At 39.4% G+C, this 27,599-nt stretch overlaps 1 protein-coding gene across 2 annotated transcripts in view; it reads left to right on the top strand.

Annotated features, from left to right (window-relative positions):
• The first annotated feature begins 5,256 nt into the window (after positions 1-5,256).
• Positions 5,257-27,599, top strand: part of zfpm1 (zinc finger protein, FOG family member 1) — a 59,933-nt gene continuing 37,590 nt past the window's right edge. Inside the window, exon 1 of one of the 2 annotated variants that reach the window (XM_079465246.1) lies at positions 5,257-5,720. In XM_079465246.1, the coding sequence (XP_079321372.1) occupies positions 5,681-5,720 (40 nt within the window). In that variant the 5' untranslated portion in view covers positions 5,257-5,680. The remainder of the gene's footprint in view (positions 5,721-27,599) is intronic. The other variant, XM_079465245.1, reaches the window with a different exon arrangement.

Consider the following 27,599-nt stretch of genomic DNA (forward strand, 5'->3'; position numbering starts at 1 on the left):
AACAAGGGGACTTGAAGTGTTTTCACACACAAAAAGATTAATGAAGAGTATTTACATACCAGAAATTTTGGGAAAGGTGCCCGTACAACTGTTGATAACAGGAAAATATTATGTTTGGTTGATTAGGAACTGTGAACCTGTTGTGTGATAAAGCCCAAGGGTAATTTTCGTCCACGCAAACAGCAATACCCCCTCAAAACAGAAGCCTCAAACTAGAAGCCCTCAATGTCATAAGGCCAATATTTAATGAGTTTAAAAAGATTAAAAAATAAAGGCATAGTTGTGCCATGCCCAAATGTACCGGTGCGCAGGTCTTTGTTTCCAGTTAAAAAGATAAGAGAAAAGAACACAAAGTAAATGTATCTAAAGTCCAGCTGGCAAAACAAGTTGTTCGTTTTTTTGGGTCACGAAAATACTGACCGCGGCAGACAGCTGTCCGCAAAGCGTGTCTGCAATTACAGACATCGCAAGTCCAAAAGAAAAGAAGCAATTGATATCATTTTTAGGGACCATTTCTCTGCTCAGACAGCAGAGCTCATTGCACTCACACACGCATGCAAATTAGCAAAGAATAAAAATGCATACATTCACACAGATAGTAGATATGCATTTGGTGTAACTCATGATTTTGGCACACTTTGGAAACACAGGAACTTTTTGAAAGCTGATGGTAAAAAGATTCTTACACACAGGTTGCTGATATGCTTTCTGCCATTCTTATCCCATCAGCCATTGTTGTGTGTGACTATGCCACACACACTTTTGTATCTGAAACTATTTTTTGCAGGAAGCCGACGAGCTGACCTTGCAGCAAAGCAAGCAACATCAGAGACAGACAGATTGTCTCCAGAAATCACTAACAAAACTCTTTCTCTTGCAGAGATGCAAACATTTTGCAGAACCAGCTGAGCGTGCATTCTGGAAGGAGTGCTCATGTAAATACACAGACAATGTTTGGGGAGGCCCAAATGTCCTCACCTGTTTGCCAAAACATTTTTTCCCTGCTTTTGCAATTTTGACACGTGGTCTAGACCACGTGTCAAAAGGGGGGATGTTACAAGCAATGTGTTTTTGTGTTTTTTGCTCTCAAAATATTTGTGCAGGTCAAAGGAGCAGTAGCAAACGGAGCTGACAAATCATTACACAGCTTCCAGGAAGTCGTAGGAAAGACATGCCTCCCACTGCAAAAAGGCGTCTAAGGAGTGGCAACTCCAACCATAGGCCCATCGCAACTCCAACCGTATGGCTCTTCGCAATGGTCGTGCAGACAAAGGGAATCAACTGTTCGAAGTCGGGGATGCATCGAACCCCGAGAAATTAGAGATTATAGAATTTTTTTTGTGCAACACTATATTCCAAGTTTAATAAAATGGTATGGGGAGGGACAGTGTTACCCTAATTCTGCTAGGTACTGGGGAACAAATATGTATTTGTGTAGAGGTACGTGTACCTCAGTTGATGTTCTGGATAAGGCAACAAAATTTGAAAATGTGGGCCATTATGTCCCCTGGGACGGCCAAATAAAAAGGAAAAAGAGAAAGTTTTAGACTAGCTCTAACTCAGAAAAATTTTAGTTATGAGGGAACGGGAGCAACTTCACAAATGAGAGTGGAAATATGGAAAGTGACGAAGGCTGAAGCAGGTGGTGTTACCAATTCTAGTGGGATTTTAAGAACTGTTTAGATACAAGAATGAAACCTGTAAGAGAAAGGGCGTTGCTCATCTTACATGGTCAAAGTATAAAGATTTTGGTTATCATATATGATAAAAGGGGGGAATGTAATGGAAATTTTCTAGTCTAGCTTCTTGATGTGTCTATCTATATGTTTATGAAGTTTTTATCCATGTTTTCTTCTCTATGTTATCATGTTTTTCTCTATACACGTCATACCACTCTGCCTTTGCCCTCGAGCAGAGGCCAAGATGTTCTGTTTGGAATAACGGGCATCACTTCTCGGAAACCAGCTCGGGATTCTGGCTAGGGGGCAAAGGGAGGGGGTTTTCACGTTTTAATATATAAACTCTGGGTGCAGAAGGAAAGAGTGCCTTTGCTCTGCACCATGCTCATTGCTTATGATGCAGATTAAACGACAATAAAATACTTTGCAAAGTACCTGATGTCTCTGTGTGTTGCGTTTGTCAAAATTGACTCACCTTGATTAAGGAATAAGAAAATTCCACAACAGTATAATAGTGTATTAATAGTTAATAGTTTAGTGCTAGTCAAATTCAAAACATTTACTTATGCATATTAATTAACCTTTCTCTTTCCCAACCGCTTGGCCATTTTGTCGTCTCTTTGAAATTTTCCGATGGTTCGCACATCAGCTATTCTATCGCAATGGTACGTTATGAATTTAACAAATTATTAGGCTATGTGAGTAACTTAGAGAAATTTGGGTTTGAACGCCAATATTCTGATGCCCGCTCACGGCCCTACTAGAGAAAGCTCCTGATTGGCGAAAATTCGCGCAGCTTTAACCAAAGTTCAGATTTTTCGACTCGCGCGAATCACGCCGCAAGTAGGTCATCGCATCTTTGCATTGACTTAACAATCACTCGCGCTTAACGCTTCATTCGCGTTTGGTGTGAACACACTATAAGTTATTGTTCAGAGGGCCGGTCCAAATCTGTGGGCTGGCCACATTCATATATGTGACCCTGGATCACAAAACCAGTCTTTCACATAGAAATATGCATGTGTTTCACATGTGATCCCATGGGTTTCCACATGTGATCCCATGGGTTTCACATGATCCCATGGGTTTCACATTGGAATATGCATGAGTTTCACATGTGATCCCATGGGTTGCACATGTGATCCCATGGGTTTCACATGGATTTCACACAAAAACTGTTCCAAAAACACACATTTCCCATGTGCATTTCACAAGGGATTTTAACATGTTCTCATGGGATTTTAACATGTTTTCACACATGAAATTTCACATGTGAAACTCATGTGACTTTTCCGTAAGGGTAGCACGGGAACATTTTTAGTAAGAGCCAAAAATACATTGTGTGGGGCAAAATTATAGATTTTTCTTTTATGCCAAAAATCATTAGGATATTAAGTAAAGATCATGTTCCATAAAGATATTTTGTAAATTTTCGACCCAAAATATATAAAAACTTTATTTTTGTGAGTGGATGGCCTGCTACAGTGCCTCGGATTAAGAACTTCAAAGGCGATTTTCTCAATATTTAGATGTTTTGCACTCTTTACTTCCAGAGTTTTACACTCCACCAGATATTGTCCCATATTAACCTATAGGCCTATACCATATCAATAAAAAGCTTAACTATTCAGCTTTCAGTTGATGTAAAAATCTCGAAGAATTTACCCATAAGACTGGTTTTGTTGTCCAGGGTCACACATATATATATATATATATATATATATATATATAACCCCTCCCCCCGCATCATTCAGAGGCGATGCTTCTTCACGTTGCTTTGAAAAGTGTATTGCGAGAACTCTCTCTGTCTGCGCACTCACGCCTCCTGCAATAATAATCATATTATTATATTATATTAATTTGAAACAGCAACCCAGAAATTTATCACAAGCATTGATTAAAACAATGATGACAATAATCACATGAAAAAAACAGACTTAAATTCTGGACCTTTGGCAGTGAGGGTCCTTTGGCAATTCATGACATTTCGTTCGAACCACCCGAACCCCCCCTGCCTACGGACTTGACTATAAAGCATTTTTTTGCACACATGTCATTTACCTTTGATTTAAGCTCAACGTATTCTTTTGTCAAATTTACTGGAGTGGAGGGCCGAGTTTAAAGCTGAATGCTGCCACCCAGCGTACTGAATGAATTCATTTTAGAAACCTGAGACAGATTCCGGGCTTTTGAAAAACATTTGTGGCTTGAACCCCAAAATCCGCCACGCCCCCACCCCACTGCCCCTGATTCTGTTGATATATTTGTGGCAGAGCTCCAAACAATTTACTTCAATAACATACATTTCTAAGTAATGGACTTCATTGATCCCTTCTCCAACTAGAATGATGTACAGTTAAGTATGTTCTTCTAGTAATAACTGAGATCCTAATTAATTTGCATTTCATCCTTGGTCTTTTCATGTAGATCATTTATTTTGCCATTATAAATTCCTTTTTTATAAACTAATAAAATCGAGGTGTATGGCACAATGCTTATGTCAGTTCAGAATATTCACCGATAGTTTAATAATTCATGACATGCACTTAACAGGAACTTCCATGCTTTAATGTAAGATATGCATTTAAGTTTGTACTTAAATATCATTTTAATATCTTTTCACTAGAGCTTGTACAGACAAATTATTTATAATAGTATTAATCTATAACTACACACTACCTTTTTTATTTAATCAAATCTGCTTTTGTGAAATTTTTGTTTTTTCATTACATTTAATGGTTTTAGTGAGTCATCTTTCATTCTAAATGTAAAAAATAGTCTTTAATTTAAAAAAACATTTTTGAGAAGGTTTCTCCAATTCACCAAAACCACACATTCAGATATAACTATCAAAAACAGATCTTTACCAATGATGTGGACACAAAATAGAATTGTTTTGTTCTAGTTTCTCTACCACAACATACTTGTTACTTTATCCGACATGGATATTGACATTTCTATTCAAATTGTGTGGTCTGTATGTAAGGGATACGACAATTAACCATGGTGGCCTCTGTTGTGAAGGTTAAGCTTTGTATTGGTCACTAGATGGAAGCAGTGAGTTTATTTTGGAGGTCACAGAGTATGTTATAATTACACTATTCTCTTTTCGCTACAGTGATTGACAGCTATTATTATATACCACGTGCATGTCCTGTAAACACCAACCAAGATTGTTCATAACATTTTACAAATATCTATAGACTTTTTATCTATAGACATATTGGCCATGTTACATTGCTATTCTTTGTTAAACAAACAAACAATAACAAATTATAACGTTGTACCATCAAAACAGTGAACAATAAAGCCAATAATTTAAAATATAAATGAAGATATAGAAGAAACGATGCACTGTTGCGTTAAAAAAAACTACTATTTATCATGCAACATATTTATTATGCATCATTTACAAACCAAACTTTTTTTGTCACATCGTGTTTAGAATTTCCAATTCTTGCCCATTACTGAGGACAATTTTAACATGCAAAAGTAGCGCCTTGATGAAAATGCAATGCTAGGGCATCTCAAATGTTGAATGCGCGGCCACATAAGCGCGTGCGGCACGGCATCATACGCAAGGGGCGTGACGGAGGCGTGTCATAACATATCAGCACCGCTGTTTCATGTGTCGATCGAGACCCGTTGAGAACTGTGCTCTCTGTCTCTGTGCTTAAACGGAGTAGAAATAAACAAATCATTGAAACCTAAAGATTTGGTTTCCTTTAACAGCACGCGCGCTGTCAGGGCTTCATCGGCAGACTCTATGAGACACCGCGCACGCTGTGACAAACGGCGAGGATAGGGCGCTCGTCTCGGGAAGACGTGGAAAAGTAACTAAGCTCGATCGGCCACAGGTAGCTCCTTCAGCTCCTAATATCAAAGTACAGGTCATGCGGGTGTCTCCGGACGGGGGGAGAACTGTGATCCAGTGGTGCCGCTGCTAGTCGCCCCGGTGGACTGATCGCTTTTGCCGCAAGCTTAGCAGGATCGACGGAATAATGTCCCGACGAAAACAGAGCAAACCCCGGCAGATCAAACGTACGTATATAAAGTTTCAATATTCCCGGTGCTGTTGTTGTGAATGGTGGTCCCTTGTAAAAAGTGCGTGACATTGTTCATGTGACAGGATATCGCAGTTTTTTGAGCTCCGCATTGGCATGCCATTTTTACCATTTCGTGGAAACTGACAAGATCTTCCTATTAACACAATGCAAATAGCATTTTTGGAGCGTGGGAGCGCTGTGTTTAAATGCTTGTAATCTAAATATTGTACGCAGCTCAAACAATGAAATACAAAGGTTACATTAAGTTTCAATACTTCGCTTTGAATTGCCATAGTAACCGGTAGCGCGTGGAAAGCTCACCTTACATTGCAGCAGCATTCTGCCACAAAGTTCCTCACGCGCGCTTTATTTAAACAACTCAAACTACCTATATTTAGGGAGCTTATAGCAAATAAGTTGATTCAAATGTCTCTTGTTTTAGTTTATTTAGTTTATCGTCGATCAAGTGTTTTCGCTTGCTCCATAAGCCAACCCAAGCGTAACAGTGACTTCCTGTTTAATACGGTTGTGGAAACGTCACTGTTCTCTGAAAAAGACGATATGAGTTCAGATAAACAGCGATCCGATCCCAGCCGAGATAAGGATTAAAATTGGATCTTTTATTTGTTTTCTGTCTGTGGCTGCCGTTGCATTTTCCCCTGCTTTTCAGTTCTCTTTCCAGAGATGAGGCGTCAGATAGCGCGCCCAGCCGATCGCTTCTGGAGATAGCGCGTTACAATTCGATCTTTTTTTCATCAATCCATTTAACTCTGTAATGTTAAGACACCTTCCCAACGAGGCATCTTCATTTTACATTATTTATACACGCAAGCTGTATAAGATGTAAGCAACTACTAGGAAATGTGACATTTTGCTGTAGTTATAAATGTGGAAATTAAAAATAAAATGCATTGACCCTTGTCACACACACGTTCTCAAAAGAACCAACAGTGCTGAAAAGTCGTTTTGCTCTGGTGCCAGGCCCTGTTTCAGTTCTTCATCCAGCAATGATGCTTTCAGGCGATAAGCACAGTAGCAATATCTTGGAGGTTGAGTTTGAAAGGGCTCCTCCAAAAAATAAATATTAATGTGATTCAAAGGCAGAACGCGACTCTCGAATAGAAAAGAAAAATGGTGTGATAAGGCAGCATTAGCATATACCGCTGAGTGTATCAAGCTTTGTTTAAGTGACTGAGAAGTTATTTCAGCATATTGGGCAGTAATGCCAATGGCCTGATGACCCTATTCGTTTATCTTATATAAAGCTATGTCTGCTTTCTGGAAAGCCTCTAGTTTTTGGGTCCAGCGGCTGCTCTGAAATGCAGAACCAGTGTTACAACTTCCGACGTGGGTGTTGACAAATCAACTGCACACATCATTCATAGCTGATGTTTTGAACAATCCAGAATAAACATTTCTTATCTTTCCTTTAAGCATCAAATCCCATGAAGATTTCAGATCTGGTTGCTTTTGAAGTGCACGTGGATACAGCCCCACGAGTTCCATACGTCCCGAATTGACATCCCATTAGTCTAATGAAGATGTTGGAACAGCATCTCAGATTCGGTGCCAGATAAAGCAGATGTCATTCATGACGTCTCATAAAAAAAAGGTGGAACCTGCCCCTTCCCCCGCCACCGTGAAACTCAGAAACGCATTGGAACTTCATATCACCCATCTTATCTGTCTCGCCTTTTTTGCATATATATATAGACGTCAATACGATTGCCTGTAATACGTGTGCGATTGTTTTGTTACTCTTTTACTCGAAGGATAACACTCCCGGCCGCTCTAAGAGAAGTATCCGGTATCGTGGAAGTCTGTGTTGACAGGAAATATTTTTGTGTGTCTTTTGTGCTTCACTCTCCCAATGGTAAAGATCGCTCCGATAGATTATCCATCCCTCCCAGATGGAAAGATTAGCTCTCAGCCTAGTGGGGCCACATCCCAGGGCTTATATTTTGGCGGTTGAGATGTGAGACAAGATAGATGAGCCGGCGATCTCCGAGCAGATAGCGCGAGCGTTGGTGGGGGCTGGGATTATAATTACATTTGGCTGAAGCGTTCTCATCTTTGTCATGTTTGTATTGTTGTTGTTTGGGTCTGGCTGGGTGTATCTCTAGATAAGTTTAAAAAAAGAGAGAGAAAGACAGATAAGGGGAGAGTAGGATGGCAAGGCTGATAAGACGAGGGGGGGGGGTGTTCAGAGTGAGAGGCAGGAATACAGAAATGGTAGATGGATGTATTCTGCGTTTTAAAAGCAGCTGCCGCGGTAAGATCATGGGGGCCGATAAGAGAGCCGTCGAGATGATTGGGAGATAACACAGAAGAGATTCTCAGCGATAACAGTGACATCATTCGAACTACTCTGAGAGGTCAGCATGAATCATTCGTGAGGTCCCAGAATTCGGCATCAGGGGCCCCGAGGATGTTTGAGAAGGGGGGGCGCTGCGCTCCAGACAATGCACTTGTTTGAGTAACAACCTCCTTAGGGTTGCACTTTTGAAAGTGTGGACGACTGATGGAATCTCTTCCTGTTTTTGTTGAAACTGTTCTCAGAGGTTTGATGCCGTCAGGTTCTGCTTCTTGGGGTCATTTGACACGAGGGTTAGTTTATTACTCGGCCAAAATATTTCAGAGAATGAAAGATCACAGGCCTGCACACACATATTTTCACACACACACATATACGCACTTGATGGTTTTTGCTTGTGTGTTTTCCTTCTTTGTTCTGCTTTTAGCTTGATGTGAACTTTTGATAAAGCCTGGGGCCTGATCTCCGGTACAGATAGAGATTGCCAAGTGAGATAAGAGTTGTTATCAGCCCAGAGCAGGCAGGAGCTAAGGCTGTGCTGCAATAACAAAGCTACACGTAAAAAAACAGCAGGGCCCTGGACCCTGGCAATCAGTTCCAGGCCTAATGTGATTAATGTTGTTGTATAATTAGATGATAGGTGTGAATGCGTTTTTTTCCCCAGCCCCCCCTTCACTTCTGTTACCGCCCCTGTTTTTCCTCCTAAAAACCATTGTAGTTCATTAATTTAATTAAAACTAATTCCACATATTACTCACTGTAGATCTTGTGCAAGATAGCATTGAGATGCAGGGTTTTTTTGTTCAGTGATATAATCTGTTGAGTGCATTTTGGTGAAAAACAAGTATTCGGCTCTTTGCCTTGAGAAAGGAAACAAGATTGTGGCGTCAGCAATGCACCTGAAATGTTGATTTGCTGCGAGATATTAGATGCTGAGTGATAATGGGTGAACACGCTGAGAAAGAGTTATAAAGGTTTTTTACAACGCGTTGCAAAGCCAAGGACGACTTCTAAAACAAAACATAACAATCGATGCTTCAAGTATCTGATTATCTTAAAGCAAGGTCATTAAGACCTGGCCTATATATATCAGAACCAATTTTTTTAATTTTACCTGACAAAGATATTTCAGATCTTTAAGACCTGACAAATATTGAATAGACTTTTAAATATAGTGGTTTCAAAGATAGTGTATTTCAACTAAAATGTGTGTAGTTACGTGCTGTGTAATTTATTTCAAATGGTCAATACAGCTGATTGGTTCAGTCCAAAATCCCCCCTGATTGGGTGAGACAGCTTTCTCTGTGTGGGCTGAAAATTATGTCATAAAGCTGTAACTGTAGCTCTGAATTTACGGTTTAGGAAGTGACTTGTGGTTGCCAGGGTAAAGGAAAAAAGCCTTTGGGTGTTGATTAATTATTGTGCTTTTAAAATGTTTGCGCAAGGGGAAGTCAAAGTGAGTTATGATAACCCTACCCTCATTGACCCATTAGCACCTCACTTCTTCCGTTGTTTTGAATGGGCATAAATGTAACATCATTGGAATGTGTATGGTTGTTTAATCCAATATAAGTGTTAGAGGGTTTATCATTCTTTCTATTGTGAAACTCAAAAGAAGATATTTCAAGAAATGTCTCTCTAGTTTGGTGTCCATACAATGGAAGTGGATAACATCGAATGTATATCATAGACCTGTATTTCTTTTTTGTGTATATACATGTATGTTCTTATTATCTTTGAAAGATAATGCATTCTTATGTTCTCTGTAAATTATATAGTAAAACTTTTGGGGTGTTAACGTGGTTTGCTTTATGGTTTCTTACTAACCCATAAAAATCGACCATCCCCAAATCTGTTTTATTTTGTGGTGACGACTATAGCTCAGTGTAGGTCAGATCACGTAGATCAGTGATACCACACCTCTTCTCAACAAGCCACAGTTTAGTTTATAGGAATATTTATCAATAAATACAAATAATAATAATCATGAGACTGTGATTAACCTCTAAGTAAAAAAAAAATGAGTCCGATTATAAACCGATGCCACTTGTCAAGGGGAATATTTTGCCATAGCAAGTTCCGCATTGCTTGCATGACGGACAGCAACAATACCACAATTTCTTGTTGTAAATAAGTAAATAACACATCAGAATGATGTCAGTTTGAACAGCGCTGTCAGGATTTATCTGTTAAAACCGACAGTTCCATATTTGTCACAGAAGTTCTGTAATACCCTTCAACCCCAACTCCAACCTTGCCAAATGTCAAGACAGGCAGAAACTCTCGAACGCAAAAATGCTGTTGCGCGTATTTTTAAAGCAGTGGATGAGCATAAAATATGAATGCGTTATTAAGGATCCTGTAGCCTCTGGCCCCAATGCAATTAAAAACAAGATGGAAACAAGGCAGTAATCTTTTAATGCACCGTTATCACATAGCATCTCATGGAGTGACTTATTTTCTATGTGCCGTTTTTGATAGGAAATGGAGGTGAGATTTGCCATCGCAGAAAGGAGAAATTCTTTTTAGAAGGCGGCTGAGTTCTGTGCTTTTTGGTGGGAGTTAATGACTTGCTTCTTAAGGAGAGTAGAGATATGATAATTCGTCCGATGTGGAGGAGTCATTTTTGATGTGGATCATGCTAACACGGTCGATTAGATGGATAGATTTCCATGGCGAGGTTTGATGTCGTGTTCTTTATTTGATGTTCTTAATTGCCGTGGTTGGGGGTGTGGGCTATCAGTTTGATGTAGTGTTAAATAAGAACATAAAGTTTGAGTTGTGCTGTTGTTTTCTTTAAAAGGATTGTGGGAGATATCCCGAAGGGGATTTTATGCAAACATTTCAGATGGGTGAGATGGTCTAATCCATAAAGCCATAGATTAAATCTGTAGGTTCAAGTGAGTTTCTGTTCTCGAGTGTTATGTGTAACTTTGTTGGCTACCAAGAGCGGTTTTACTTGCATTTCACTTCATTTACAGTTACACATTTGGCGGACACATTTATCCAAAGTGGTTTTAAGAGTATGTGTGTTCCCTGAAAATGGTATCTATGACCTTGGCTTACTAGCACATTACTCTACAAATTGACTTACAAACAACTTACTATTCCATTTTGGAGATATGCAGTTTTGCACATATTTTATCCAGCAGAAAGATAAAAGTCTTCAGGTTAACTTTCAGGTTAGCTCGCCATGCAGAGACCACAGGCTTAGGTGTTATACTTTATGCCAGGCATGAGGCTCTTGTGGGAAGGGAACACCGGGCATGTTTCATAAGGAGAGGTGGAAAGAGAAGAGATAAGAACATAAGGGCAGCTGGGACAAAAGCCCCAGAAAGAGGAGAGGTTAGACCGCCTCTAGGGAGCAAGGCCTGAACAGAGGTGGTCTAGACCGGAGTTTCTCCACTTTCCGCACTCACACACTTCACTTGGCCGGCTGTAGAAAAAGAAGGCAGACCTCTCCCGCCTTCTGATGTGTGTTTGACATAATTTAACTTTAGGATTGGTCAGCTTGTGTGTAGGCCATGTGAGTCATTGCTTGGCAGCTGACCTGATTGGCCTACCTGATCTCATTTGTAGGTATTCTTACATAAAGTGTACACACAATACTTTGTTACATGTTGCAAATATCTGTTTAAACTTTGTTTGACTAGACAACGATTCATGCAATCCATACAATTTTAAATACAAATATACATATGCAGTGTTGGGCAAGCTACTTGGAAAATGTAGTGAGCAAAGCTAGAAGTTACTTCACTACACTAAAGCTACCACCCTGGGAAATGTAGCTATGCTAAGCAGCAATATGGAAAATGGAGCTTACTACATCTAAGCTACTTTTTCAGTAACCAATCAATAAAACTCTCAGTCAAACAGATTTCCATAATTTTTCCGAAACAAGGTTTCAAGTAAGGGGCAAATTTTGGAAGTTTTTTGTTCTTCATAAGGGCATTTTTAGGCATGTTAGTGTATTGTCTTTTATATCAAATACTTACAGTTCATTTATAAGTACAGTTGGTTGCATCTGTGATGGCTTATATACGAAGACTGTTTAATGCAGCTCAAATGTGCCATAACATTTAACAAAACAATTGTATAATGCTGTTAGATATAATTTTAAGTGCTTTATAAAAATATGAATAATAAAAAGGACAAAAAGTGTAAGGCTGATGGGCACATTGTTGTTGGGTGCAATGTAAAAATTAAAATTCTGGCAGCTAATTTTCAAATAAAATTAAGATAAAAAAACCAAAAATTCTTTATATCACGGGTTTGCATTTTAGAAGCTGATTGTCAATGTGTGGATCCTTGGACACAGTGCTTGGAGTAGGATTGTAAGGCAAATATTCCATGTTGGTTGTGGTGGGAAAAAGTAATGCATGTCACATGCTAGCAAAAAGGTCAGGAGGATTTTAGAAAAAAGTTGAAATGGGTCAGTTAGAGTACTGTCATGTGCCATTTAGGAATGTTTTGTTTGGTCTGAGTGTTCCAACCAGCTTTTTAATGAGTAATCCTTGCGTGGCTTCAATTTCAGTGCACTGTATCAGTCTCTTTACACTATCTAAAATGAAATCTTGCCTTTCAAAGGTCATTATCCATATAGTGTTTATCTTTTTAAACAATCGCATAACAATATTATTGATACAGAGATGATTATAGTTTGATAAGACTTGTAGTACTAAATCATTTATTAGAAGAGTTAAATGCATGTGATGTGACGATGGTGGACTTTAGGCCTTTTAGACTCACCTTTTCTCTTCTACCCAGAATGTAGTTTGACCTTTGCTAACCCCACCCCTTTCCACAAGCCCCTCCTTGTCCATATAAAACTTTTTTTCATGTCTTGCCTTCTCCAGCTATTTCACTCTCTTTCTCCCCCATTCCATTCTCTGTACAATATCGGCGGACTGCCACCCCCCCAACAAATGTCTCCTCTTTCTGTCTCTACCACCCCCCCCCCCACTGACTCCGAACCCCCCCTTCTGCCTATGTCTCCAGTCAGACCTCTAGCCTCACTGAACCAGGTCTTAGCGGTATGATAATGTGGAAAGTTGAACTGGCCCCATTACAGCTTGGCTGATGGCAGCGCCGATAAGGCCCTTGATAATGGGTGCAGATAGAGCTGACACAGCGGTCCAATAGCCAGCCCTCTCTCTCCCATTATCATTCCTGCCCACCGATGGGCTCCCAGCACACTATCTGCTCTCCATTTCCACTCCTGCAACAGATAAGAATGGAAATACTGACTTCATAGCTGACTGATTAAAGTGTCTGCCTTTCTTGATAATACACAGATAAATTATGTTTTTTTCTGCCTCTTTCTCTTTTGCTCCTTTTCTCTCTATCTATCTCTCCCCCTCTCTCTCTCTCTCTCTCTCTCTCTTTCACTCCTTCCGCAGCTATCTAGAAAAAGAGTCGGGCAGATGGGAGAAAAACGTCCCCTACGTTAATTTCTCTTTCTTTGTAGGTTTATTTGAGAAGTAGAGCAGAGGACCGGAGAGGGCAGATTGGAGATGGTGCCGTTAATAAGAAAGTTTTAGAAGGGTTTGTGGGTCGAGAGGGGGGCTGCCGGGGTGAGATGGAGGAATGACTCCATTCAAGTGCCTCTCAGGGACTATTACATTTGGAATCTTGTCGAATGACACTCCACAACGCACAATCACAACACCATCTTCATAAACATGCACCGTCTAAACACTTCACTCTTTCTCTCACACACACGTACTCTCTCATGGAAACACTTGCTCGACTGTGTCTGTTATTATTCTGACAAAGTAAGGGATGCTGGAAATGGGCAGGGATGGCAACACCTGTAGCCTGATGACCTCTGATTTCCCACAGCAAGCAGAGGAAGTAGCCAGGCAGTGCGTAGGCAGCTGAATCACTGCCGATGACCTCCCATCTGCAATAACACACTCTTCGAGGGTGCATCTGTATGACCAATTGTTTCACAGAGATATCGTACTGATGAAACTGATTAAGTCATTTGTGTACAGTAAATCGCTTCATCTTTGTTTTTTCTATGTCCGTCTGTCTTTCTCACACTATCCTCTTATTCCCTGTTATTCTTTCCACCATGCATTCGTAAACATTCTTCCTAGAGATGCACTACTAAATTTCTCCACTGATACCGATGGCCGATTATGCAGAGTGATATCTGCCAATACTGATTCTAACGATTAAATATATATTTCTTAACTTTCTGAATGTTATTAGTTCCATTAATGACCATTTATATTGTACTGGTGATGTTTCTCAACATTTTCTAAATCATCATTGGCTGTTTTTTCTTTGCACTTTGCCTTTGAGGCTGTGATATTCCTGGATCATATTTTTTATGTCAGAGGGGCTAAGTTTGTCATGAAATGGTTGTACAGGAAGGATTGCTGCATGCCGGTTTGAAGCCGCATGAGGGAGAATAACATTTTAAAGGAAAATGAAAATTCTGTCAACATTTACTCGCCCTCAGGTTGTTCTGAACCTGTAAACATATCTTTGTTCTGCCGAACACAAAGGAAGATATTTGTAAGAATGTAAGTAACCAAACATATCTCATTCCCCATTTACTACCAGTAGGGAAACAAATGCTACTGACAGAACTTTCATTTTTTGTTTACTATCCCTTTCATACCGGATGAGCTAATCAGGTCGATTAGCAAGGAAATTCTGTCCTTCTGTCTATTTTACCGTCTGACCGACTATCTGTCCGTCTATCTTCCTGTGTTTCTGTCCAAGCGTCCATTCTCTGCTTACATAGAGAGCTCACTTGAACCGCTCTCTTAAACAACGTAGTATTTGTTCAGGGCACCGTAACTGACCTTGATAGATTAGAGAGCCCTTTATACTTTCTGTGGGTGTTACACTAGTACAGAAATTATTAGTTTGCATCTGAGTCACTGCCGTTTTTTCCCACTAACGTTTGGAGCGGAAATCATAGTTTTATTTTAACAGTAAATGTTCACAAAATCTCGACACTCCCTCTGAAACGGCAATCTCTCCAGCCGCGTGTCACCGCATGCTGAATAATTCACATTAGCGGGCCCGTAAAAAGCCTGCATAAGGTTAATTTGATACCAAAACCTTGCCTGGATTTTTAAGGGCAGTAGACCTTTTTCAGTGGGTCTACAAAGAACTGGGGAGTGGAGGCAAAGAGAAAAAGAAGAAAAAATAACGAAAGCATGATAAAAAGCTCAGATAAGGGAATGACTGCGTTGTGTAGGAGTTGATATCAATGTTATCTATCTCTCTTTTTCACTCTCTTAGCCCTTCTGTTGTTTTTTATGCCTTATCTCGCTCTACCAAAATGCCAGGAACAAAAAGGGAGAAAGAAAAGAAATTACCGTACGGATTATTCATGGGACCTGCTGATAAAGCGCTTGATGCTAAATATTAAGAATGTACGGTGCTATTAGGATTTCTTTCCGATGACTGTTGTTTGTCTGGATTATTATTTTAAGTGTGAAGCACGGACAGAACAGTTTGTGTGGAAATTGCTCCCCATCTCTGTCAGAAAGTGAACGATTAGGCTTGAGTTAACCCCTTCTGCTGTTTCTCAACCGACAGACATTTCTCTCACACCCTCCCTTACCTTTAACACACACACACACACACAGACGCATACACACTTTTGTACATTTTTAGAGCTGCTAGCCTCTGATAAGGCTAACCTCAATCTGACCCAAATAAAGAGGCAGAACACAGTGGACAGGCGTGTTGCAGTGGGTGACAGGAGTCTGTTGCTGTTGAGGACAGTTGATTGGATGATGGCTGTGGTTGATGATGGCTGATTGGATGATCTCTGCTGTTGAGGAAAGCTGATTGGATGATTGTTAAAGTGCATTTAAAGTCACTTCTGGTTAAAAGGGAAGTAATAGAACGTTACCATAGGTTTTTTGTTCCTTTCTGAGCAAAATGTGTATGTCTGTGTGTGTGTGTGTGTGTGTTTTTGTATGTTCCTGACCTTTTTGTGAAGGCCTTATGATACACACTTGACCCTGTTTATTTATTTGGAGTTGAAGTGAGACGCACAGAAAACATCTTTTAAAAATATATAAAAAATATATTTAGCTTTGAATTCATTATTATATATAAAAAATAGTTTTCCATAATTTTGACGTATGGCAGTCTGTTTTAACTGCCTATTTATACAGTAATTTTGATTGACTTGCATAAAGAATTAAATTATTTAAAAAATATTTAAAAAATATATATTATTGACATATTAGTCACAGCTTTGCAGGGCTACACTTTTGACATGATGTATAAAGTCTGTTTAACAAAATGGCTTTTCCTGGTGCAAACTGCCCACTTATTCAGAAATTTTATTTGACATGCTAACTCAATCTATCAAGTTGGATTTGTTTTACAGGTGAATATATAATTTTACCTTAATATGCAGGTATGGAAAAAGTCTAATAATCTGTTAGTCTGTAATTAAATTACGTTTATAAACCGTATAACCTAAATAAACATTTTAGCCTAATCCTTATTGTTCGAATATAGATTGAGCGCATAAATCTGAAACATACTTCAACACTTTTTAATGTTGAGACGTTAAGCCACAAAAAAAAGCAACATGCACCATTTGAGTTTCTGTGATACGGTGTATTATTAAATCAGATTGTGAAAGGAAAGGAATGTATAATCTCTACGAAAAACTGTCATTTTAAACCTGTGCTACTGTTAGAGCCCAAATTGATAACAATCTTCTTGTGTATATCCCTTACACACACATGCATACTTACAATTGGCTTCTATGGCCTTTCCTCTTGTTCTCTCTCTCTCTCCTTAAGCAGTGAGTCTTGTCTAAGTATTAGTATTAAAGGCAGCAGTGTCCCCTGAAGTAAAACAATCTGCTGTAATCTATCAGTGTGTTATCGGCCCTATCTGAGAGCTGGAGCGAGCCGGGCCGGGGCCATGGCGCCGTGCTCCGGAGCTGATAAAGTTTCAGAGTTCAGTGATGATGAATGTTAAGAAACTACACCCTCGTTACAGAGGATGTGGACTTGGCAGGCACAATGAAGGGGCCGCACATGAAAGGACAGAAAAAACGTTGGCACCCTGAACCAGTCGCCGTGTTTGAGGTCAAGACCTTTTTATTGTACAGACGCTCTCCTTTTAGTGCTTTTTGGTTGAAAAATTCTGAATTTCAAACCACTAACACATCACCAATATCTTGATGGTAAAGCTCAATTTCTTTTCTCATAATTGTAAGTTGTTTAATCTCCATTTAATATCTAGTACAGGTACAGGGGCCAGCTGGATATTTTCTTAATCCCTGTGTTGTCCTTTAGGGTTTCTGAATCTTTTTTGTCTTATATAGCCCACCAGCTCCATCATTACGAATGCTTCTGGTTGAAACTTGCAACATTATGTCATTCACCAGCTGATTATTTTGTGCAGCTTCTCCTGTCCAGACTACAACCTTCCCAAAACTGCAGAACTGGACCCAGACCAAGTGGGCAGTTTGTCCTGCTGCAGCGCTGTCCTCTGGCCCATCTTCCGTGTGACCTCTCTGCCTAAAGCCAGCACATCAACCGCTTTCAACTATCAGTGTGTGTGTGTCATGCGTCAAAGTCCCCTGATGACGATGCATTCGATAAGAGAGCAGTACTTAGAAGTGCACAGTGCAAATAGCCGATAAAGCATTATTTTCCTGACAGATATTAAGTGCTTAGAGTTCAAATTTCAGGCTAATAGCTTTTCTGAGTCTTTAGTCAAGATTTGTTGTGGTCTAACCAGAATAGCTCAGTCTTGGGAGAGATACGGGTGAATTCAGTTGCATCACTTTTGTGTGTGGTATTTTGTCGCTAAAACCTGTCTCATTCACTAACAACCATGAATCCGACTGTGAAATTTTACTTGCTGATATAGTGCTTCAAACACGGCCTGTTTTTGAATATTAGGACTATTACAGATTGTGCCTTAAAGGGATAGTTCACTCAGAAATGAAAATATTGTCATCATTTAGTCTTTTTTTCTGCAGAACACAAAATAATACATTTTTAAGAACACTTCAACCATTGACCTCCATTGTATGGAAACAAAACCACTAAAACATATCATTTATGAAGTAAATAAATGAGCATTTTTTATTTCTGTGTGTACTATCACTTTCATTCTACACAAACCTCCAAATTTGTAAATGGCATTTTCTGTATTTTCGACCTAGTATCTGATACTGTTTTAGCTGTTTTACAGATTCTTGTTGAATATCTAGTTTAGCTGTCTTAAATATGTATTTAATATGATGTATAGCCTCAGAGGCAGTGTGCGATAAACAGTTTTTATGGCCCTGTCATGCATCGTCTTTGCAGCTCCTCAAAATAAATGTAAAGGATCTTAAAAGCTCTTAAAAGTCATTGTGATCACTACTAAGTTCATGAGCGCATTATGAGAGCTAATGTGACGCGGGGTGCGTGCAGCTTTGTTCGCAGAAGTGCTGAGCGTTTAATCGAATCTGATTCGGGGCCCAGAGGACAGAGCGGACCACGCACTCATCAAGGGACTCGTTGCTCATCAAGGGAGTCGTGTGCGCTCTGAAAGAATAATTTGTCAATAATTGGCCGTGTCAGTCTCGTCAGACATTTGATAAAGTCCCGTTTCTTTAGGGTCGGGCTGGCAAATATCTCCAATGAAAAGCAGCGCATGGCAGCAGATCTGAGCTCCCGATAACACCATTAAGGGCTTTAGAAGTATTTTAGCTGAATTCACACAAAGCAAAAATAGATAAATAAATAATGAAAAAGAAAAGTGGAACATCAACTGTCAGAGAAGTGATATGGACCATAAAAATCATCGGGGAGGGTTGAGAGATAAAAGATTATCCATTTTTTCTCCAGCCTTATTGCTTCTTCAACCATCGCAGAGGCTAATTCGCTTACCCAAGCAGTAGAGCAGACACAGTGTGGACGTGTGTGTCCCTTGGCCCTGTTGAACGAACCTTTGCGCTAGCTCTAGTATGACATCTTTGTACTGAAAGTATCTGAGATGGGCAGTACAGATGTCTGCTTCCCTAATTTTTTAAGGATCTGGTATTGTGTATCTTTATTCTTACATCTGCTTTCCCTGTCAAACCTCATATCAAGTGAAGTACAGGATTCATTATCTGTTTGGAGAGGCCAGGCATTCCTTTTTGCAGATATGTTAATCTCTGGAATATCTAGGAATGGCTAACCTTCATCAGATTGCCCAAATCGTTGATGGCAGCCACATTCCAAAGATCTGCTCAGGTCAGTGGTTGCAGAGAAAGGTCTGCTCTGTTCCCTGGTCATGTTTTGACAACAGCATCTTCATTTTATCTTACCCTGACGGTCAGTTTTTGTAGATATTTGTAGTCACAAAGTCTTGTATCTGATGGAATGCACGGTATCACTTGAATCTGCGACAGTGAAACTGATTTTCTGAGTGTCTGTCCTGTCTATAGTTTGGGTAGGTGTCCCTTATCGAAGCAGAGATCAGCCTGATATGAGATGTCAAGCCATGCTCTTGTTTGCCCTGTGACCTTTCAGTAAACTGGGCCCAGTTTGCATGCACGGCCAATCTTTCTTTTTTATGCAAATGTCCTCTGAGAGGTTTCAGAGCAAAGCCTTTACGTTTCTCCTAAAATTTAAAGATTTATTTTTGCAAAGCTATATTCTAAGTTTTTGTTTTATTTTCCTATCGTGAAGTTCATTGATTGCTATCTGGCAACTGACCAGAAACTCATTTGATAAAATGACAAAGTGATATTGACCTTGCACATGACATCTTTCTTTACTGCATAAAATATAACATGCCCGCTGAAAAAATTAAGAGACCATTTCAAATGAATTTACAATTTGTAGGTATGTGTTAAAGTAAAATGATCATTTTTGTTTAATTCTGTGAACTTACAAATTAAAAGTTTCCATTTGCCTGTTTTCAGAAACTGGAAACTGCAGAAATAGGTCAAAATAACAGAAAGATGCTCTGTATTTTTAGAGACCTCAAATACTGCAAAGGAAACAAGATCATATTCACTTTTAAGCAATGCAACAGTGATATTTGTGTTTAGGAGAGTTCAAACAATAGTTTTCATGTGACTTGCTATGCTGTCAGATTTTTACATTGCTGTTGGATTACTTTGTCACTCCTAAAGTTGAATTCAACAGACACCTGACCGGAATGGTCACAATACATCTAAACATGCAGAATAATATTATATTTTATTATTTTTTTAGAATTTTGTGCATGCCTTATATTTAGCATACATCTTGTATGTTTCAGTCTTTCTGAAAGATTCCAAACGCCCCTCATCCATCCCCTTTGGTGTGATAGTCAATGTTGTTACATGCAAAATCAATGAAATATGTTTCAAATATGCTGTTATGGATTATGCCATGTTATTAGTGAAAACTATTACATTCGGCGAGTGCTGAAGTTGTTATTAATCAGAACAGAGATAAGTCTTAAGAGGTGAATGATGAGAATGAGGGTATTGTGGGTAAAGGGCTCGGCTGGGGTGGGATATTCTTTTTCCTCCGAAAGTGCTTCACAGGAAAAAGGGAAAAGAAAAAAACGAGACATCTATCGCTCTCACCCCGTGCTATTATTTCCTATTGCCTCAACTTAAATTTCCATTATTCACTGCAAAAAAGCCAAGCCAAGCCTATTCACGCTGCTCTCCGACACCGAGCCCCCCCACCACACGCACACACATACATTCACTTCAACCAAACACCATTATTAATCATCGCTATCTGTTTCTTCCATCTCCCTGCTATTTGCTGTTTAATCACTAAAATAATATCAAGAGGGGGGGTAGAGGGCCCGTTACCATGGTGACCAAATGGAAAAGGTCAGGGTGAGTTTATCTTATCAGCGATAGCGAATGGTTACTAATTACTGATAGGTACTACCAGTGCTTAGTCCATAGGGCCCTGCCTTAAAACACTATCAGCAATCCACACCAGCCTGATATTAAAATTATCTACAGTCATCCACATACACTCGCAGACACACCTCATCCTGGCACACATCGGACGAGACACCGGCTTTCTACTTTCTCTAATGTTAAAGCTCCTAACTCGCAGATTTCAGTTTATGCTGCTGATAAAAACACGACTGTGCTTGCTAAAAGCGGTCGTGCAAGCGAAAGAAAGTATAAAACACACGTTCTTAATCTATAAGGTGAATTCTGCTTGCAGGACATCAATTGATTTATGAGAAAATGTAAAAGACACCATTGATGCCCAAAACTAATAGTAAAACCTTTATCAGTTCACAAAAGACAACGTCAAATGTTTGTTTTATTAGTATAAATGTCATGAAACGAATACCTAACATCCTGACAACAGAATCCTGTTTGCATGTTCTCCTGTTAAGACCTGCTCTAACTGGCTTTCGTAACTGTTGACCCAAACTAAAGCCAGGGTGTTACGTTTAGTCGGTTCACTTGGGCTCTTCCGGAGCGAGTTGCTCTCATTAACGTTTCCTAACCATCATTCCCGGTTAATGACAAACCAGTTGTAATTAGATTTAGTGAGGCTGCGGAGATAACGGCACTAATTAATGGTAGGTGTTTGTGTACGTGCATTGGCACACATAATGTTAAATGCGTGAATGTGGAGGTCTTTAAGTGTGCTTGCTGTTCTTTGTGTGTAACTTTAAAGGGACGGCTTTCAAAAATGAAAATTGCCTTATTTACTTTGATGGTTTTTCCACAGCTTCAGTTTATACCCGTTCCTTCTAATGAAAGTGAGGGGTATCGGTGTTTTGAAATGCAAAAAGAAGCACCATAAAATTAGTTATAGCGGCCTGTATGACTTGTGCACCAAACTAAAAGTTTACTAAAGTCATAATCGTTTGTGTGAGTGCAAGGCAAAAATGTAAGTCAGTGTTTAGTTACATAATGTCTTGACAGCCCTAGTCCCCATTTAGTTTCATTAAATAAAAAAGTGGTTGGGATATTCCAAAAAAACGTTATTTGTATAAGTAAAATATCGTTTTTGTGTGAACTATTCCTTTAATTGTTTCTCGGTTTGTGTGTCCAACCGAAATGATCTGTTTGTTCGCATCTTAAAGAGTGTGTTGGTGTTTCCATGCACTCCGCCATTTATCATCTTTGACATTTGGCTGAGCTCTCTCTATCTTACTCTCATCTGTAAGAAACACATTTTTCCCATCAGAAATCCCGTTGTGACTTTTGCGTTCGTGGGGTGGTGATACTTTCTTTTGCAACCAGAATCTCAGTGCGTATCTTTCCTTTCCTCCGTTGCCTTGTCCCCCTCCTCCCAATCCTCTTCTTCTGCCTGAATGTTGGATGTTATCGGAAGCACTGAGGGTCCAGTGATGCCCTGCCTCTTGAAAATACCCCCTTTCTTTCCTGCTGCCAGCCATGAGGTGGTTTATATTTAACATACCTACTTCATCTGCTCTCACTCCCCCCTTGTCCCATGTTCTTCACACTTATCTTTGCTACCCTCAAACATCGCTGTAATTTTATTTCGTTTTTCTTTTATATTTTGCGCCTGTGCGACAATGGAGAAATATAACATTTCAACTGGCATATTCACATTCCTGTCTTTTTCCTTCCAGAAAATACTTTCTTATGTGTCTTCACCTCAGATGTAACGTATATATGCGTGTACATGACCACAGGAAACTTAAACTTCACACAGATAATATGGATGCATGGAAACACAAATAACTACAAAGTGTCTTTTATTTATTTTATGCAAGCATGTAATTTCTGAAATGCTAACACACTAGCATCAGCAGTTTTTCTCCTTTAATTACAAATATATATTTACAAATCGTAATATAAAAATTGTAAGCATCATCACAAATGAAGTTTCTATTGCAAAAGGGTCCATGTGGCATTTAAACTCAACATATTCTTGTATAGAAATGAAAATATGAGGTAGAGATTTTTGCACTTTTTCATAAGTTATGCTGTGATGCTGAATTGTTTCCAGTAATGCTGACGGTTAAGGACTACCAAAGTGTTTTAGTATGTGACTGTGTGTGTATAGCCTCTGTGTGTTTGAGCCGGCTCCTGGCCAGTAGCTCAACGGGTTGTCTGTTTTTATGTGCTTTTATGGTGATTAAGCCATAACAATTATACAGGAGTCATAAAGGGCTTTTCACTGCCTCTTGACAGCCAGGAGAAAAGAAATGCACACACACTTGCGCAGCAAGAACTAAGTACAGTACAAAACACGTAAACATTACACGTAAACAACGAATCGCAATACAACAAATGCCGTTCATCAAATGTTCGGTCCCCTTAATAGTGGTGGGAATATAATGCAATAAATTGTGATATTTAAACTTCTGCTATATCGTGATCTTTCTCTGTGTCTTTTCATCCTCAGCATCGCTCTGCATCATGTTCCATGTGGTATCTTGTGGTCCACAGTGTGATCTGTGTTTAGTCTTTAGTGTGGGCCAGCACAGCTGGGGATGTGTCTATACGGGGGAGCCGGTAGATCTGCTCGACCCTTTGTCTTTATAAAGCTCAGATCTCAGGGTCAGAGTCTGGATAAGCGGTGAAGGCCGCGTGCACACGTGTATGTGTGTAGAGTCGGAATCAGTTCTAGTAGGAGGATGACGATAGATCTGCTGCGTTCTGTCAGAAAAGTGAAGGGCATGATGGAACTGTGAGAAGAGGGAGAGAGTGAGATGAGAGGCCTCTCCTCTGCATGCCGTCCCGATGGCTGCCTCTCCCTTTCCTCTGAAGAATCTCAGAAGCATTGTGGGGGAAGATCAATCTTACGGGGAGATCGCTCTCATCTTTTTTTCTACTCTTTATACCCCTCCATCTTGCTATTGCGTCCCCCCGACACATACAGTATTAAACATTTGCAAGTTCTGAGTGCAAACATGCCAGAGCGTCTCAGAGGTTACAGCGGTCGGATATTAATGTATACTTTTATATTAATTTAATCTTCGCTCGTTCCTTTTGTTGGCACGCTCCTTTAATTGAAGACGTTTTCATGGGAAAAGAATGTGTCTGAATATTGCTTCAGGCTTATCCAAGGACAGCTCATATCAATCAAGTTCGAGACTGATAACAAATACAACAATGTCTTTGAGGGCCAGTTTGTCGGTGCTATGGGAGTATGTTCTACCTTGTTCTGCATTTGGTGAGGTGAGGGTTATGAAATAAGAAAATATAATGGTCTTTTTTAAGCTTTAATGTCGGTTTTCCTTTAAAAAGATGCAAACTTAAATTAAAACATGATTGAATACACGTTGCATTCCATGCATTACACTAAGTGTTTGTATGTGTTAACAGGTTGTGACCCCTGTGCAACCCCACAAAGCTGTTTGCCTGATGCTCATTATACCATCAGACATGGCCCGACAGCTGTTGTCCCGCCCCTTTGTATAGACTGGCTTGATGCGACTCTTAACCAAACCTATGCATGTTACATTTAATCTGATTGATCTACTGGGTTGATGTTGATTTGTCGATTTCTGTCACAAGACTCAAATAAAGAGAACATTACTTAAAGTCAGAAGTTGTATATTGCTCTTTCCTCTGTGTAGGAACGGATTATGACTTTGATTTGCCCTGGGCACGGACGTTTCAAAGGCCTCTGGTATCACATATTTTACGAGAACAGTGTTGCAACTACGCCCAAATACTCAGGACTTGGGAGCGGCTCGCACAGAACGCATCTTTGCGTCTAAAAACGCATGACAGAGCGCTCAGGAATGGTTTGAAAAAGTGCAGCACAAACAGCAAGGTTGTAGTGGCACTCTTTTGATAACAGAAATTGCCATATGCCAACTTGCTATTGTAAACAAAAGCTTAAGACACTTCTCCCGCCTTCGGGGTCTTCTGATTGGTCCACTGATGTGTAACTGACATTGATGTGCACTGTGTGTAAAAATGTAAATGTTTTAGAGACGCTACAAACGGCACGAGATGCAGGCTTAACAGTCAAACACGTCCGTCTAGAGCGTGTTTACATAGAAAATCTATATAAACGTAGTTCAGCAGAATAGAAAAACATTTTCTTCAAAATGTAAACAATGCACAACGAACAACACAAATTGGTTTATGCTCAAAATTTTGCAGGTATCGAAACCTAAAAAAGCTTCTGACCTCTCCAACTCATATTATGTGATGGGAATAGGCCTATTCCTTGCATAATTTACATTGCTGCATTAAGAAGGCGAGCATTTTACAGTCCATGCATTCCAAATTCAGCAATATCAATCACCAAAGCATTTAATGTTATCTTAATAAAAAAGTTATTTTTAACTTAGCTAAGAGGAATCTTTCGTCTTCCACAACGTAATCCAAATCCAAAAGTTATTTAGCCTTACTGTCATTTACACGTGACTTCTTCACGCTTATATTACACAGTGTTTTTTTACTCTCAACAGCACGGCCATTCATTAGGATAATTTATTTGATTTATTTGCTACTTAATACTTCACAACTTCAAAAATAATCCCTTTATTCCACAGTATTCAGTGCTATTTTATTGAGAAAAAAACTAAATTAAAAATATAGACATAAAATTTGCCAGTGCCCCCTGTTGGCCTCTGCGTAACTTTTTTGTCCTTTACAATGAAAGTCAATGGGGGCAAATATTGTTTGGTTACCAGCATTCTTCAAAATATCTTCTTTTGTGTTTGTCAGAAGAAAGAAAAATAAAAGCGAGTTTATAAGACCGACAGTTCAACATTATGGGGAAGCATTTTAAAATGATCTAAATTTCTTTACATTTATTCCCTGAATTATGAATATTAAATTAATAAAAATAGTAAATTTGACCATCCCCACCCCTTTTTTCCTAATAAATTGTGTGTTTTTTTTGTCCCTCTGAGCTGCACTTGCTGTAGGGTGGGGTTTGTGTGGTGTTAGGAGAGAGGAGGGGAGATTGAACTGGGGGAGTGAAGTTGCCAGGCAGCCGGAGTAGAGACCCTGGACTATCGAAGCCAGGCACGCAGACAAGAGCCAGAAGATAAGCTGTCTGATAAAAGATAGAAAATAGCAGCAGATTTAAACTTTCCCACCATCCAAGATCCACAGGGAGGAGGGGCGGCTGAATCAACTACTTATTTCATCCATTCGTATCTGAACAACTCGCAAGGCTATTGAGAAGGCGCACACGTTCAATCTTAGCAATGGACATTTCACACGTAACGCACACACACTTTTCCAACATCTAGCCGACATCTTTCCTGACCTTCAGGAGGAATGGGTTAGATAAAAAAAGCCATATAAACTTTCTCGCAATTCACATGTAGGAGTAATATATACGTTTATAATTAGGGCTGTCAGACGATTAATCGAAATTAAACGCATCCAGGATATAAGTTTGTGTTTACATAATATATGTCTGTGCACTATGTATATTAACATTTATAAAAAACATACATGTATATATTTCAGGAAAATATAAAAAATTCTAAACATCTCTATATCATTTTAATTATTTGTATATAGAATACATGTTATATTTTTCCTTAATGTGTATACATGTATGTGTATGTGTATTTGTTTATAAATACAAAATAAATATGCATATATTATGTAAACACAAACTTTTATTCTGGATGTGATTAATTGTGATTTAATCGTTTGACAAACCTATTTATGATATAATAAAAGATAATTCATTTTACATCATACTTTTTAATCCATCTAATCTAACCGACACTTACCGACCATTTAGCTGTATATATTGTTTACATGTTCATTCAAATATAATTTTTATATAAAAATTATTTGAGATCAAACCGTAAATGGTAGACAATCCTGCAGTAGCGCTGTGCACCTCCTAGAGGTCATGGACCCTGTCCTGTCTTTTAAAATGTTTTCTGTCACCTAAGGACTCACACTTTCCACCCCTCCAGTCGTATCTTTCTCACTTTGCAAACTAACACAGGCGCACATGCTCAGATATGAGTTCATGTACGTCGCACACATAATCTGTTTAGTCTAGTTCTGGCAGGAAGGTTGAGGGAGGGAATGTGGTGCGGTGTGTGTCTCTCTTTTAACAGTGCGTCTGTGTGTGATGAGGTGACGGCTGTAGGGTCTTCGGCTCTGTCTCTCAAGAGGGATAGTTTTCTATCTAGTTAGAAAAAGAGGTCAATCGGCACTTATATTTCTAAGCAAAAGTGCTGTAAAGCTGATAAAAGCTTTTAGTTCTATGCAATGGCTTTGTGGGTTCTGCGCACGGTTTTCATCACTCCACGCTAATTTCTTTGAACATACAGTATATGTAATAAAACATATTTGTTACACATATGTATGTCAACTTTTGGCTAATCTCAAGTGTACATGTGTCGTGAAAGACTGCAGAGCCCTATCAAGTGAAAATTGTTGTCAAGACGTCTTTTGCTGTTTTTTATCCACAGGATGGGTCTGATAAATGGGCGAGATCAGGTTTGTTGATCTGCACTTGCAGGGGTAGTTTTTCTCTCAAAGAGGCATGAGAAATACCCTCAGACGCACCATTCATCTCCGTGGCGACCCGGGTAGCTTGTAACCTTAGAGATATCGTTGCCGACAATCGCACCTGCCCTCCGTGGGCACAAAGAACAATTTCCAGAGGGGGTAAAATCTGATTTTCCCTG

The sequence above is a fragment of the Barbatula barbatula genome (assembly GCF_947034865.1).
Source record: "Barbatula barbatula genome assembly, chromosome: 10".
Classification (NCBI taxonomy): domain Eukaryota; kingdom Metazoa; phylum Chordata; class Actinopteri; order Cypriniformes; family Nemacheilidae; genus Barbatula; species Barbatula barbatula.